At 32.6% G+C, this 16,235-nt stretch overlaps 1 protein-coding gene across 16 annotated transcripts in view; it reads right to left on the bottom strand.

Moving 5' to 3' along the window:
- The window catches only part of LRRIQ1 (leucine rich repeats and IQ motif containing 1), a 214,479-nt gene that overhangs the window by 123,241 nt on the left and 75,003 nt on the right, over positions 1–16,235 (bottom strand). For 9 of the 16 annotated variants that reach the window (XM_070254620.1, XM_023631410.2, XM_070254613.1 and 6 more), the window contains 3 exons: positions 5,786–5,965; positions 2,634–3,083; positions 2,146–2,181 (listed from right to left, as the gene is read on the bottom strand). In XM_070254620.1, the coding sequence (XP_070110721.1) occupies positions 2,146–2,181; positions 2,634–3,083; positions 5,786–5,965 (666 nt within the window). The remainder of the gene's footprint in view (positions 1–2,145; positions 2,182–2,633; positions 3,084–5,785; positions 5,966–16,235) is intronic. The other 7 variants (XM_070254618.1, XM_070254608.1, XM_070254614.1 and 4 more) reach the window with 1 other exon arrangement.

Here is a 16,235-nt window from a genome sequence, read left to right as displayed (position 1 = left end):
AAATGATAATTATTCTATCTTAGCCTTTTTCCAAATTCCTGAGTTTAGTTTAAAATGCATATGAACGAGAAATGATTCTCGCAAATCCCCCTGCCCTAGTGCTTCCTTGAAACAGTTTTCAGTAATTTTATAATTGCCAAACCCAGTGAAATTTTCTCCTTCCCCATATTAGAAAGGAATGATGTAACCATTTTCTACTGTTATTTTGCTTTATTTTTGTTATTACTACTGGTGTCATCATCATCATCATCATTTTACCTAAATCCTCTAGAAGCCTTCGATTGATTTTGTTATGAATAGAAAATTGAAGTTAATGGATAAAACTTCTGGCCTAAGATAAACTACTTATACACCCAATACTTGGAAAACATAATCATGTTTCAACAAATCATTTCCTCCCCCTAGGGTAAACAAAACTTTGTAAATTTTGCTATGAAATTAATTCACGTTTGGCTATTCAATCATCAATTCATTCCTTTATCTTTTGAACAAAAATATGCTAGGAAATTTGAAAGCACTATAATAGGTATTCTGATAAAGAAAAGAATCTGAAAATCTGTTAGCAATGTATAGTGGTAAGGAATGAAAGGCCCATAAGAAAAAACATTTAACCTGAGACAGTATGTCATGTTTCTCTATAGATACATACAAGTTTCACTGACTGTAGTTGTGAATTTCTTCTAAAGCTGACCAGTCATTGAGTGCTTGAATTCCTCAGCCCAATATCAACAAAATTTCCAAAGGGAAAACAAAAATGTAGATGAGGGATATTCTCCTCAGTGACACTAACACAAGGCCTGCTCTTCACTACATTGAAAGCAGGTTAAAAAGCTGACTTTAGGCTTCCTGAATATAGGATGCTCTCTCTGTTGAGAAAAACAGCTTATATTATTACTATCATTATCATCATCATCATCATCATCTTTTTTTTAGTAAAAATCATAATGACAAAAATGCCCTTAGCATAAGAACATACACAAATCAGGTTTAGGAAGCACCTACACAACTGACAGTGAATCTTCCTGAATCACTGAATGGCAAGGTTTAGCAAGTGGCTATATATTTTCTCTTTACTCTTTAGGTCTTTGGTTTGTCTTATATTTTCAGTTCTTCATCCTTCCTTATTATCATCATTTGGCTATTTTATTTATTATGGATACAGAAGTTCTAAATGTTTTTATACGAAATTTCAATAGGCAACATCTAGGGTTTGGAGATAAAGCTACCCCAAAATATGGTACCCTGGCATATAGTGTTGTGAGCTGAAGGCATTTCAGAAAAGACACGTGCAGGAAGGACTTTCTGACCTTCCCTGGAAGCAGGTCACAAGACAGTCATGTGAGAGGTACTCTCCCTATACCCAAAGGAAGGAAGCATTCTTACCTGAAGATGAAGGACAAGAGGAATCTGAATGAACAGGACTTTCTAAGTTTCCCCCAATTTACCGCTCTTAGCTCATATCCTTTGTCCTACCATATTTTTCCACAACTTTCCACTCTTCATCAAACCTAATATAAAAATGCTATTTCTTCAGGTCTTCATTTCCTTCTGAAGGCTCCCATGTCATGTAAAACCTATATTAAATTTGAATGCTTTTCTCTTATTAATCTATGTATTAATCCCTAATTAATCTAACAGGGGACCTAGTAAAGAACTTAGAAAGGTAGAAGAAAAAGATATTTTTTCTCCTCTACAGAGCAAAAGCAATCTACTAAATAAATTGGTAAAATATAAGTCAGGAAATGTTAAAGCCACTTTCAATAAACTTTTTTAAAACTTTGCATCAGGAAACACATGTTAGCTTCAGCACATCTAACTATTTAATATAGCTCCCAGAAAAGATATCACGATTCACTCTGACAACTCCTGAAGGAACAAAGACTGGAAAAGGCAAGATTAACGACTGCGACTTGTGTTCTGCCCTGTTCAGTACCAGTTATTACAAGAGAAGTTGAATCTGATCATTTTTAATTTTGTTGGCTTGACACTGAGGCCAAAAGTAAAAAGAACAGAAAAAGTTGACAGGCCAAAATAGAAACCAATCTTTGCTTGTTCAACAAACAATTAGAGCCAACCATCAGCTCTTTTAGAGTTTAATAGTTGGAAGAGGTTTTATGTAACTAATCTCAAAGAACATTGTCCTACCTTACAGAGTTCTTATGCCAAAGGAAATTGTAGTACCTGTAATGAAATACTTGCTTATTAAGTGTTTACTAGGTCAATAAGCAAAGAAATAGCAATTGAAAAGGTATATTTTAAAAAATAAAATACCTGATTATTCATAAAGTATCCTTTATAGTATTTTCAGAATAATGTAGCATTTTATTTCTTCTTAAAAATTCATTTTAATTGGTTAGAGATTAGAAGGCAGAAAAAAATTTCATATTTACTCATTTGAAATTATACAATACTAGATAATTAAATCAGAATCTACCAAAATTCAACCAAATTAATCTACACTGTAATTAATAATTTGTGCACATCATAAAAACAAAATCAAGGGAATTAATATGAAATATAATAGTGATTTAAATTCTTTAGCAAGCTATAATTTGGTAACAATGACTAAGATTATCCATAATAAAAAATAATAAATATACAACTTTAAAAGAAAAATGATCTCTAAATCTTACATTTTTTCATGATTTTCAATATTTTTGTTGTTCCTCAGCAAAGACCTCGTCATCACTCCTTCCATAGATGGTATTCTTTTGGTGGGGATACTGCCTGCTTTGCTGTCTTCTCTTTTCTGGCCTTCTACTTTTTCCTGATTTCTTTTCTTGGTATCTTCACATAAGGAGAGGTTGGTTGATGGGAAGTGACTAGGGCCAGAGTCCACTTGTTTCTCAGAAATATCTGGTGAGTCTGGTTTCTGTTCATTTGCATAGGAGTGGAGGATTCTACTTTGCAGGATGCCATCGCTGTTGGTAGGTGCCAGATGATTTTGCTGGGCTTCTGATTCATCTTTCTTGGTGATACTTACATCTCCATGTTCATGTGCATATCGATATTCATTACTAAGTGCCATCAATTTCTTAAAATAATGGCAGAGATTTTCTGCTGCATCCAAGGTGAGTATATTTCTGAGCAAATAAATAATAAAGGACATTTAATAGGAAGAATTATATCAGCAAATATTAAAACTTGTAGAGGTTTTGAAAATTTCCCTGTGTACCCTGACATAAACATTAAACTTTACTATTGCATTCATTAGAAAGTTATTTCTGGTTGTTTATATAAAAATTGATCTCATTTCTAACAAAATTTTAAAATATTTGTTGAGTTAATTTTAATCTGTTAATCCAGACAAAAATGTCTGGAAGTTTTAGGACCATTTTTATTCAAGGCATTTTTGGTACAAATGAATGAGAAAAATCCATGTTTTTACTACCATAAACACAAGAAATCATGGCTGCCTAAATTTGGAGAAGTTATTTATGAAACAAAGTTGAAAGTACTTTCTACATTGACTCTTGCCATGCAAAATATTTATATTGGACTTTTAAACAAAGAACTTATATTATGGGAAAGTTTTTATTCCCATTTTTCTCTGAAAAAAGAATCAATTGCAAAGAGAATTAAAATATTTTAAGATATAAATGCCTGTGATTCTCTCGAAAAATTGCTGGATTTCTATCTTATTGAGGTTAGGACTTGTCTACTTAAACTTTCGGGTTTGTCAGATTTGAGGCTCTCAATTGTAAATGTAAAGGGCTTTGCACCTGTATGAGCCTTATTCACGGCTACATTTTATTTATCTTCCTTTATTTCCATTTTATTAGTTTTTAAATTTTACTTCAAATTTATATTTTCTGACTATATTTAATATACAGACACAAGTTACCTTCAATTTTTTCTGAAACAATGCAGAATATAAATAAATACAAAATCATTTAATCATGCCAAATGAAATGAAAGTTAAAATTATTTCCTAAAATGTAGAATTAGACAGTTCTTATGTTTACAAAACTAATTATTAGACATTAGGATAGGCCCATCCAATATATGTTTGATATTTTGTATTTCATTCATTTTGTTGGCTAATAATGCAAAAGAGGTTCAGTTCAATATTAGGATGTCAAATGTTTATGGTTATGTGTTGAATTCAGTAGCATCTATGATTAAACATATAAAATATAGTCTATTTTCCATTTTCAATGCTAAAATAAACCTTAAATTGCAATGACGATAAATTGTCCAAAGGAATTCAGAAATGTAAATTTCAACATGAGGGTTGTCAAGGGTCACCTTTACATAAAAAAATTGTTCATTACCATACATATACAAGGAGATAGCAGTTTAGATTTGCAAAGAGGTAAATGTAAACAACCTTAGTATTGTTGAAAGTAAACACTATCTATAACAATTTGAATTTTCTTTCTTCTTCTCCCCAAAGCCCCCCAGTACATAGTTGTATATTCTAGTTGTAGGTCCTTCTGATTCTGCTATGTAGGACACCGCCTCACCATGGCTTGATGAGCAGTGCTACGTCTGCGCCCAGGATCTGAACCAGAGAAATCCTTAGCTGCCCAAGCAGAGCATGCAAATTCAACTACTCAGCCACGGGGCCGGCTCCTAATTGGAATTATTTTTAAAGCTATGAGATTTATTTATAACCTGAATACACTATATTCAAAAACATTTAAATAGAAAAACTAACTCTTACAAAGGATGAGCATGTATGAAAGCACAAATAGCAATAATTTAAGTTTGTAATTCAGTAATTAAGTGTAGACATTTGGAAGCACATATTACTGTTCCAGTTATAATGCAAAGTCATCATAAGTGAAATATGAAATAATTTTCCTTTTTCATCTGTATTTTCAGAAGCAATACAAATTAGAAAATATAGTTACAGAAACATCAATTGTAATTGATTCATAGTAATGCATTCAGAATTGGAGGTGGGGAATGGGAAGTTCTCTTTCTTTGGTAATTTATTTATTTATTTTTGGTGAGGAACATAAGGCCTGAGCTAACATCTGTTGCCAATCTTCCTCTTTTTTCTTGGGGAAGATTGCTGCTGAGTTAACATCTGTGCCAATCTTCTCTTATTTTGTGTGGGACGCCCACCACAGCATGGCATGATGAGAGGTGCACAGGTCTGTGCCCAACATCTGAAACTGCAAACCCTGGGCTGCCAAACTGGAGCACATGAACTTAACCACTACACAACCAGGCTGGCCCCTTTCTTTGAAAATTTTTTAGGACTCTACTCTCAGCTTTTGTCCTTTGAATGTGTGCATGTGTTGACTGCTTTTCTCTACTGGGCCCTCATAATAATTTAATATATAAATATAACATATGTGTAATATGATACTTTATATATAATAAATATTGTATGTACTATATAACTTGCCATGCTTTATTTGTATCTGTTTATTTATATAATTTTCTCTTATGCTAATCTGCGAATTCTTTGAGGGTAAAGTGTAATACTTAGTTTATTGTGTGTTTTGCCCACAATAATTGTTGAATAAATTTATGACTGAATAATTGAATGACTGAATGAATGAATGAATGTTTGCATCTTGTCTTGAAGCCATCTTCATGCTTTCATTTATTTTATGCAATATTTTAACTTTCTACTTATGTTGAAAATACATATTAATATATTTCAAACAATAAAAAGATGATGCCCAGAAGTTTTTCTAAAGGGAGAATATCCCTAAAACACATTGTTCTAATCTAAAAAAGTATGATTGTAGTAATCAGAATATTTTTTAAACATATATAAATTGCATTACATATTTTCATTATGATAAGGGGACGATAACAGTCTTACCCTTTTCCAGTAATATAGTTTTCAGTTAATAAATTGAGTTCTCTAATCTGGGACTGACAAAGTACCAGGAAATGTCCTAATTCTAGTTGACAGTGTACTTCAGTGGGGCTTTCCAAATAAGAGTTTAGCATTTCACCATTGAGGATTCTTAGAGCAGGTAACATTTTAAGTAGAGAATGCCTATTGAAAACAAGAAAAAAAATTAATAATATGGAAAAGGAGAGTTTATATATAAAATAACCATATGTCTATTACTTAAGGACAGAGTATATCTCAGAAACTGCTTTTGATTTTGTAGAGAAAATGACACTATTACATTTGTTAAAGAAATGTACGGTATCACGTCATGTACAAAATAAGTTTTAGAGTTCTGGACATAAATTTAATGATTTTCTTCTGAAACGCAAATGGAAAATTCAAGCAGTTGCAACTTGGTCTGGGATAAATAAAAGGCTGCATTATGAGAAGAATAATATCAGATATACTCCTTTAAAAAGAAGATAATTGAAATAATCTTACTAAAAGTTGCTGTTTATTTCAGAAATAGACATGAATTCTGACTGTTTCTCTTAGTAAAATATAGCGAGAGTAAGACTAAAACAAGAGGGGTGAGATTACCCTGTTTTTCATGATGTGGAAAAATCTAAAATTATGATATTTTTCCTTGAATTTTGCTAATAATTATAATTATTGAGAATCGTCAAGATGTGAGCCAAAGTCTATATCAATTTAAAAGACAAATGCTGTGAAAAACTGGGTCAGACAGCAAGAGCTGTCCACAAACCCTGGCGATTTAGAAGTAATTCCCAAGCCTTTCATAACGAGAGAGCAGTTCTCTTTCAAAAGGCTATACTGATGGTCACAGAATCAAAATGGACTTCCTGAATGAGTAAAACTCTTTAGTTAAAAATTAACAGTTGCTATGAGGAAAACTACAAAACTCTGACCAAAGATATCAAAAAAGACTGAACAAATGGAAGGATGCTCCATGAAGACATTTTCATGGGTAAGAAGATTCAATATTGTCAAGAAATCAGTTCTTCCCAACTTGATCTATATCAGCAAGATATTTTGTGGATATTAACAAACTGACTCTAAAGTTTATATGAAGAGGTAAAAGACCCAGAAAAGCCAACTCAATATTGAAGGAGAAGAACAAAGATGGAGGACTAATACCACCTGACTTCAAGATTAACTATGAAGCTACCGTAATCAAGACAGCATGGTATTGGCAAAAGAAATAGACCTACACAAATACAGTAAACTGATCTTTGACAAAGGAGCAAATGAAATACAACGGAGAAAAGATAAAAGGTGGAATAACTGGACCATCCAAATGCAAAAAGATGAATCTGGACACAGACCTTATACCATCCACAAAAATTAACGCAAAATGGATCACAGATCTAAAAGTAAAATGCAAGTCGCTAAAACTCCTAGAAGATAACATAGGAGAAAATCTAGACCTTGATTATAGTGATGGCTTTTTAGATACAACACCAAAGACAATCCATGAAAGAAATAATTGATAAGCTGGACTTCATTAAAATAAAAAAATTTCTGCTCTGAGAAAGACACTGTCAAGAGAATGAGATGATAAGGCATACACTGAAAGAAAATATTTGCCAAAGACACATCTGATAAAAGACTGTTATCCAAATTATACAAAGAACTCTTAAAAACTAAACAATAAGAAAATGAATGTCCTGATTAAAAAATGAGCCAAAGACCTTAAAAGACATCTCCCCAAAGAAGATAGAAAGATGGCAAATAAGCATATGAAATACATTCAATATCATATGTCATTAGGGAATTGCAAATTAAAACAACAATGAGATTCCACCACCTACCTATTAGAACGGCCCAAATTCAAAGCACTGATAACACCAAACACTGGTGAACATGTGGAGAAACAATAATTCTCATTAAGTGCTGGTGGAAATACAAAATGATACAGCCACTTTGGAAGACAGCTTGGTGGTTTCTTACAAAACTAAACATATTTTACCACTTGATCCAGCAATCAGACTCCTTGGTATTTACCCAAACAAATTAAAACTATGTCTGCACAAAAGACTGCACACAGATGTTTATAGCAACTTTATTTGTACTTGCCAAAAGTTGAAAGCCTCCAAGATGCCCTTTGGTAAATGAATAAACAAACTGCGATACATCTGAACAATGGAATATTACTTAACATTAAAAAGAAATGAGCTCTTAAGCCATGAACAGACATGAAGGAACCTTAAATGTAGTGTTACTAAGTGAAAGAAACCAGTCTGAAAAGACTATGTACTATATGATTCCAACGATGTTACATTCTGGAGAAAAGTGAAACTATAGAGACACAAAGATCAACGGTCGCCAAGGGTTCAGGCAGAGAGAGGGATGAATAGGCGAAGCATAGAGGATCTTTAGGGCAGTGAAACTATTCTGTATAATACTACATGTGGATACATATCATTACACATTCCTCAAAACCTATAGAATGTAGAACACCAAGAGTGAACTCTAATGTTAAGAAGCAGGTAAAAAGTATTAGGCTTTGTTAATAAAAAGTTTAAGGTAATTAAGAAGATTTGGGTCCATATATCTTGAACCTTTTTCATAGTCTTGAAGCTAGCAATGTTTGCCAACTCATAAACTACCTACTACATTTACTACAAAGGGTTAAATAAATGGTATATATCATGTTTCTGGTTGGATTCATTTTAAGTTATGGTTCAAAAGCAGGATGTTATATTAAGATAATAACTATTCATCACAGGTGATGAGGCAATCAGAGGTATTCACCACAGAGGTATGACATTAAATATAACATGAAATCTTTGGCTGAGGCAGTCATCAAAGCAAGGAAAGGTTACTCTCTGAAATTGAGGCTGGTAATAATCAAAATACAGTGAAGAGATTAACTATCTGTATTCCACCCTACCAAATTGTTTATTACATTACTAAGAAAGCTACACTGTATTCTTTGTAATGTCAAAATAACTTATTCAGTAATAATTATATACTGTCAGGTATGAAATAATGATGCTTTTGAGATGTGATAATAAAGGATGTTGAAAGTTAAGACTGTATTGGTGTTCATCCAAGTTAAAAAAGCAGATGCTCTAATTCTATTACTGATCCTGTTTCTTTGGATTAAATTTCCTAAATTATAGATGAGTAAATACAAGCCTTCAATAACTTGATGAAAATCGCCCTTGAGAATAACCAACAGTTCTAATTCTCTGGGTAGCAAGCAAATTTCTATCTCATACCTTGGTGTCTAGAGTGGACCTGACCAGCAGGAGAAATGAGGTGTACCACTGACAGGCTGTAGACTTTGAAATAAGTACATCTTATAAGGAAAATGAATAAAGCAGACTTTCTTATTATAAGTCGGATTCCTTAGAAGTTAGGTAAAACTTATTTTTCTTTTCTTCTAGAGTATAATCATTTCTGGTTAAACAAAAACGGCAAGCCATTGGATGTACAAAACATTTCACCTGGATCCCAGACCCACAGCAGTATTGCAGGTGCAATAGCACCTATGACATACTCTTGAGCTGCCATCTTTCAGTCTCATTTTGGTTAAATGAGGAGGTGTCAACAAAAGGAAGGCAATACTCATGCTGCTAACATGAGAACCACAGGGAACATATGCATCCTTTATCTTAGTTACTCTCTAAATCTATTGCAATGGGAATTCAAGGATCACCCTCGCAGGGTGATGGTTCTGAAAAGATTGTCCTTGAATGATTCCATCAGTGGTACCTGAGATGCTTTTTAAAATACGGTCTTCAGCTACACCAAAGATCTCTACTGGTGGGTTCAGAGAAATCCATGTTTTTAAAATAGAGCCTTTCTTGTGATCTTAAAGGATAAGAACGACTGCATTGGGAAGAAAAATAGGCTATGACACATTATACTAAAATCAGAGATGCTCAGGTTTAAAAACCTTTAAAAACTCTAAAATTCTTATCATTTGCAAATTGTCTTAAATTTTCAGAAAAATATATGTCACTTGGAAATTTATAGCATGCCCTATATATCAACGATGGCAGAAGAATTTGCCAAAATAAGAGATATTGTGGGCCTGGGCAGTTATATTCCAGCGATCTATTCATGGGTTAACGTTGCCATTGGTTTTACATAAATGGTATAAAATTTTCTTAGAAAAGTATTCCTGTAACACTAAAATTAGAAAGTACATATCAAATATATAGAGAAACCAGCTTTCTATTCAGAAATAATTGACGACAAGATGAACATCTATTTTCACCAAATAATCTAATATAATCCTAGAGGCAAGAATATAAGAATTTGCTTTATTAGATTAATGGACAGATCAATATTTTACCACAAATATTTTACTTAATATAATAGGTGTTTATTCTCCAGACAACCAAAATAAGTAAAAATAAATAATTTCATAGATGACAGGGGACATTAGGTTTGTTTCCAGGTATTACAACTGGCATTATGTGGAAGTTGTTCAGATCCTAACTGACAATAGATCAGCAAGGGGGAAAATGATAATTTTATCATCAAATAGTATATTTTGGACATGGCTATTGATATAGATTCCATTAAGTTCAATATTTTAGCTACAGACAATAATTCTAGAGAATTTGGCTCAACAGGGCTTGAATTTTTACTTTGGAATATTTTGATGTCAGATTCATCACCTTTATATAAAAAAAATTCCCAAAAGTTTATTTTAGTCAGAATATTTTTAACCTCTTTTGGATGTAAAAATTTAGTTTGCTTGGATCTTCAACAGTATGACAATATCTTGAAATTTGTTATTTATACAATAAATATCCAGATTGGAGTTAGTGTTTTATTTTAAAGATCTTGTCTTTAAATTTTTTTTTTTAAGCAACAGTTCTCAGATCTGTGTAAGTCAGTAACGCATGGATTGGCCTTAAGTTCAAGTGTAGCCTTATAAAAGTCTATGATGAATGTGTTAGAAAGTGCTGTAACAAGTTGATTCATGTTGGAAATGAAGTATAAGAATACTGTGAGATCTCAATATTAGTTTTTCCAGCTGGGCTCCTCCTAGTCAAGGACTAAATCAATATTTCATTTAGTAAAAACTTCCTTGTGAATATTCTGTCACTTAAGAAGCTCTATTAATCATTAATGAATGAAACACTTTCCCAAAGGAGATTCCAAACTGAGTTTGTGGATTAAGTTTTAAAAAGAGATTTTTTAGTACATCAGTTTTGTTCATGTTATCACTGGCTAGACATGAAAGTAAGAAGCCAATTGGGAAAATCTATAACTAATCCCTTTGTTGGTATCAAGGGGTTATGTAAAGTTCACTGGAACACACTGCTTAAAGTTTGAGTTTATCCTTTATTAACAAATCCATATTTTATGGATTACTAGATTTTAAATCCTTTAGATAAATGAGTCTCTTCTTAAAATTATGAAAGTTGTATTAAGCTAACTGACCTAAGTGAAATTTGATAGGTAACATTTTCAAGGTTCTATTACTCTAGTTCAGAAAAGTTCATTAAAACTTTTAGAAATTATAATAGCTAAATAATTGTACATATTTATAATATAAATACCACCTATTTTCTCTCAGTATTATTTGTAATTAAATGTTTTCTTTAAAACGAAGTATATTACTTAGTAAGTGTAGTAAAAGGTGAATATTTATCGTTATATATTTATATTAGTTTAATATATTTTACCACAAGCCTATTTTATTCAACAAAATGAGTGTTTATACTCGAAACAAACAAAATAATGAAAAACAAATAAACTCAAAGATTATTCAGAACGTAGGTTTGTTTCTAGCTGTTGCAACTGGCAACGTGGCAGCTGTTCGAATGGAAACTGATGCTGGATCAGCAAGAGAATTCATGTTCTACTTGCCCAACACCTAATAGAATAATTATTGCCCCTAAAGAGCTTGCTCTGAATATGAACTGACTATTTTATTTGTCATCATAGACTTGGTCTATACAGTTACTTGGGAAAATAAAGATATCTATCTAAAAACAGCCCATCAGATATTTTCTTTATAAATAATATCACCTGCCAAGTACAGTCTTTTTGACATAATTATACTCTTCTTTTTGTATGGTAAATTTCACTCTGAGATCTGGCTCCTAGATATGTGGGCCCAAAACTTGGGATTAGTACTTTAAATCCCAAAGTAAGAGAAGCACAGCCCCAGAAATTGAGCCAATGCATCTGGTTGGGGACCTTGACTGCTTCTATTCCAGATGAGGGAGTCCACCCAGCCGGCAAGAAGTCTAGAAACATATTTAGATGGCTTCTTCACATATACACAAAATTTTTAAATAGTTGCAATTTCTGATCCCCTATGATTTGACTAACTAACAGTTGATATTTCCTATAATAATTTGTCATAATATCATTTTCTCAGGACACTTGGAGTATCTGATAAACACTATCATTCCCTAGAAGTCTGAGGACTCCTGTTTTAGAATTCCCGATATTGATAATTACTTCAAATCAACAATAATATCAATTGTCAATTTATAGAGAATAACATTTTCAATCACTAAAATAAAATTAAATAAATTCAATAGAAAAATTAAAGGGGCTGAAACATGCATTTTTTCAAGCTTTTACACATTATAATGTAATTAAATTCTGTAACGTATTCCTTCAACAAATAATTTTGGGTGTCTACTACTTACAAGGGATAGAAGTATATATATACTTTCAGTTCTGAACTAGAAGGATCTGTACTATAATCTAGGGCCACTCCTACTACTTAACTTTAGCCCTTTTTAATGCCTGAACTCTCGTTTAGTTTGGCCACTTTTCCCTAATCTCTTATCACTTTGCTTCTGAAAACAATATTCCCCAAACACTATTTTCCTTTTCACACAACTATTTAAAATTTCTCCATAGCTCTTTAAAAAGAGTGGCTAACATTTATTAAGTGTGCTATGTGAGAGGCACTCCTATGCAATGCTTTCATGTAGTTTCCTCAACTACAAAGCGGGGATACTAGGCAGCAATTTCATCAGGCATATCGTGAGGATTAAATGAGAACAATGCTTGGAACAAAGTAAACACTATACCACTGTTTGCTATCATTATTAGTTTTCATGGTTACCATTTTTTTACATACATTTTCTATACCTAACAAGATTATAAAAATGACTTGAAATCATGGGTTACATTGAATTTCTTTTATGATATTCAATATGTTAGGACACTGGTTGCATATAGCAAGCATAGAGTAAATACTTGGTGACTGAGTAAGAACCAATATATAGTCTGGTTAGCCTAGTACTGGAAAATAGTAGATTTTTGTGTGCTTACTATGTTCCAGAAATTTTCTCAACAAAATATGTGTATTATCCCATTCAATTCTCATAATTATCCCATAAGCTAGGTACTATTGTTATCTTCATTTTGCCAATGAGGATTCAGAGACATAGGAAAGTTAAGTTATTTGCCCAGGATCACACAATATAGGGCAGGAGTAGGATGTCCTTGTTTAAAAAACAGTGATTTCCAAACTTTAGTGTGCGCTGAATCACCCAAAGGGCTTGTTAAAACACAGATTACTGGGCACCATCCCCTAGTCTCTGATTCAGTGGGTCTGGACAGTGGCCAAGATTTTGCAATTCTAACAAGTTTCCAGGTGATGGTGGAGTGCTGGTCTGAAGATAGACCTCTGAGAACCACTGCACTGAGTTATATTCTTTCCTCTATGCTACACAGCTTAAATTGCACTTGGAAAAAGATGTTTCTAAACAAGAAGTTGACAAGTCCTATCCTAAAACATGTGGAAACATACCAGGTTACCTTAAAAAACAATGTAATATTAGGAATTTATGTGGAAACTGAGTTTTGAAGATAAAAGAAAGAAAAATAGACTTTCAGGCAAAGATAATAACTCTTCTGTGATACATAAGTTATCAACTAGTAGCAAATCACACAGGTGTTTGACTTGTTGTAAAAATGCTGCTATTTTCTTAACCAAAGACGAAATAACAAATTCAGGAAACCAATACATCTGTAAAGAGTGTCAGAGGTATGCAGAGGCCTCAGACAAGGGAGGAAAAAGAGAGTACTTCCTAGACTCTTATCTTATTCTACAGGTAGATTAAGTCAGATATAGGAATTTCAAACATAACTAGATTATTGATTCTTCTGTAATAAATCTTATTTTCCTCTGAAGTGATCAGCACCAGGATCTTCCTGGTTATGGCCACACATCAGAGAGAAACCAAATCAGGACAAAGAGTCAAGTGCTTCTGACCTATGATCAGGTGTCACAACAACCTTTTTTTCAATTATTCATTCTTCTTTGTCTACATTTGTTCATAAATGTTGTATTTTCACTACCTGGTCAAATTGAGAAGACTTGCTGACTTGCTCCAAACTCTAAGGATCCTGAAATAGATTTTTCCTACCTGAATTTTAACAAATGTTTGCCTTTCCTTACACTTAGCATGTTGCCAAACTCACCTACCTTGATAAACCCATGACCTAACATGATACAAATGTCAAATGTACAATAAATCACATCAAACCATGTAACAAATGCATGCTGCTAGATATAAAAAGAGACAAGAGTTTAGGACAGAATCATCATCAGTACCATAAAATTCCAAAGTGGACATATGCAAAGTCTTTCAGTATTCTGGGATGTAATTCACCTGGACCTGGGTAAATAAGTAAAGATTTGAGGATGTGTGAGAGAAAATCACTTACGGCCCAGGGAAAGATCCAGTGGAAAGTGAAAGGCAGGAAAATTACAGGAATTTACATAGGGCTGGGAATAATTCTCATCAGCCCAAGTTGAAAGGATACATATAAGAGGCATCAGGGAGAATACTCAGAAAGTTGGCACCATAGTAGTGGGGCTAAATTAGCACTAGTCTAAAGATTTCTTTGGGACTTCTCTAATAGAACTTAAGAGCAATCTTTGAAAGCATCTCATTAATTCTAAGTAACTTAGCTGCTGCACAAAAGAAACAAAATAGATGTTATTTAAAGGAAAAAACAAAATTAAGAAATCAGCGATATAAAATTTAAAATGTCCAGAATACAATCAAAATGACCAGGCATGCACGAAGCAGGGAAATATGACCCAGAATCAGAAAAAAATAATAATAAAAATAGATTTCAAAATGATAGAGATGGTGGAACTAGTAGACAAGGATGTTAAAATAGCTATTATACACAGTCTTCATATGTTCAAGACGATTTAGGAAAACATGAGCACAAACAGGAGAGAAATTGCAAATGTCAAGAAAAAAGACATAAATAAAACTTCTGGAGATGAAAAACACAATATCTAAAATCTAAACTGAAAAATAGTCTGGATAGGATTAACATCAGAGTAGATACATAAAAAGAAAATAGAGCACTTGAAGACATAGCAATAACTATTAAGAGTGAAATACAGGCAGAAAAAAGTGTAATAAACGTAAGAACAGAGCAATAGAGATTTCTGGGATATATCAAGGTCTAATATTGGTGAAATTGGACTCCTAGCAGGATAAGATAGGAAGGAAGCAGAAAAAACATTTGAAAAATAATGTTCCCCAAATTTCTAAATTTTATAGAACTATAACTCTATCAGATCCAAGGGGTTCTATAAATCCTAAGCAGAGTAAATCCATATAAAACCACACCAAGCACATCATAATCAAATTGCTGAAAACCATTGACAAAGAGGAAATATTAAAAGTATCCAGAGACAGAGGAATGAAGACAAGAATATCAGCAGACTGATCAGAACCAACAAGAACCATAAGACAGTGGAAAGACATTTTAAAGTACTGAGAGAGGAGATTGACTGCAAAGGGGCATGAAGTAATTTTGTGAAGTAATGAAAATGTTCAGTATCTTGATTATGGGGGCTTTACAAAATATTTACACCCACAAACAAAACAGATGAGGTTTATTACATGTAAATTATCTCCAAAAACCTGATTATAAAAAAAGATGTTGGTCAATTTGGGGAAAACAGTGTTAGCATAATATGAGCGATTCAGATTAGAGAAACTTTTTTAAAGAAGAAAATTCATTTTAAAAAGTTACGAAATGTCTTTCTTCATTTACACCTAGGTCCTGCAAAATTCCAAAGAGAGGCATGAATTCACACATGCTTATAACACATACTTTAACAGACACCAACTTTCCCTTTTAGGAAAATAAAACAAAATCAAATTACTGGCACAAAGAAAATAATTTTAAGTAGAAACCTATGTGATTTAGATGACTTGTAAAAATTATTTCCGAAGAAATGTCTTTTCTATAAACACAAAAGTCAAGTTAACAACATACTAAAATTGTCACATAATCAATGGTATGGATCAGAATTATCATTCAAATTTGCATTAGTTCATGTGTATCCAATAAAATATTTTAGGCTGAAGATTTTTTTTCTTTAAAGATTGGCACCTGAGCTAACAACTGTTGCCATACTTCGCTTTTCTTTTCTTTCTGCTTT

Source organism: Equus caballus, chromosome 28 (assembly GCF_041296265.1).
Source record: "Equus caballus isolate H_3958 breed thoroughbred chromosome 28, TB-T2T, whole genome shotgun sequence".
Taxonomy (NCBI): Eukaryota; Metazoa; Chordata; class Mammalia; order Perissodactyla; family Equidae; genus Equus; species Equus caballus.
This window is presented reverse-complemented; position numbering and strand designations above follow the sequence as displayed.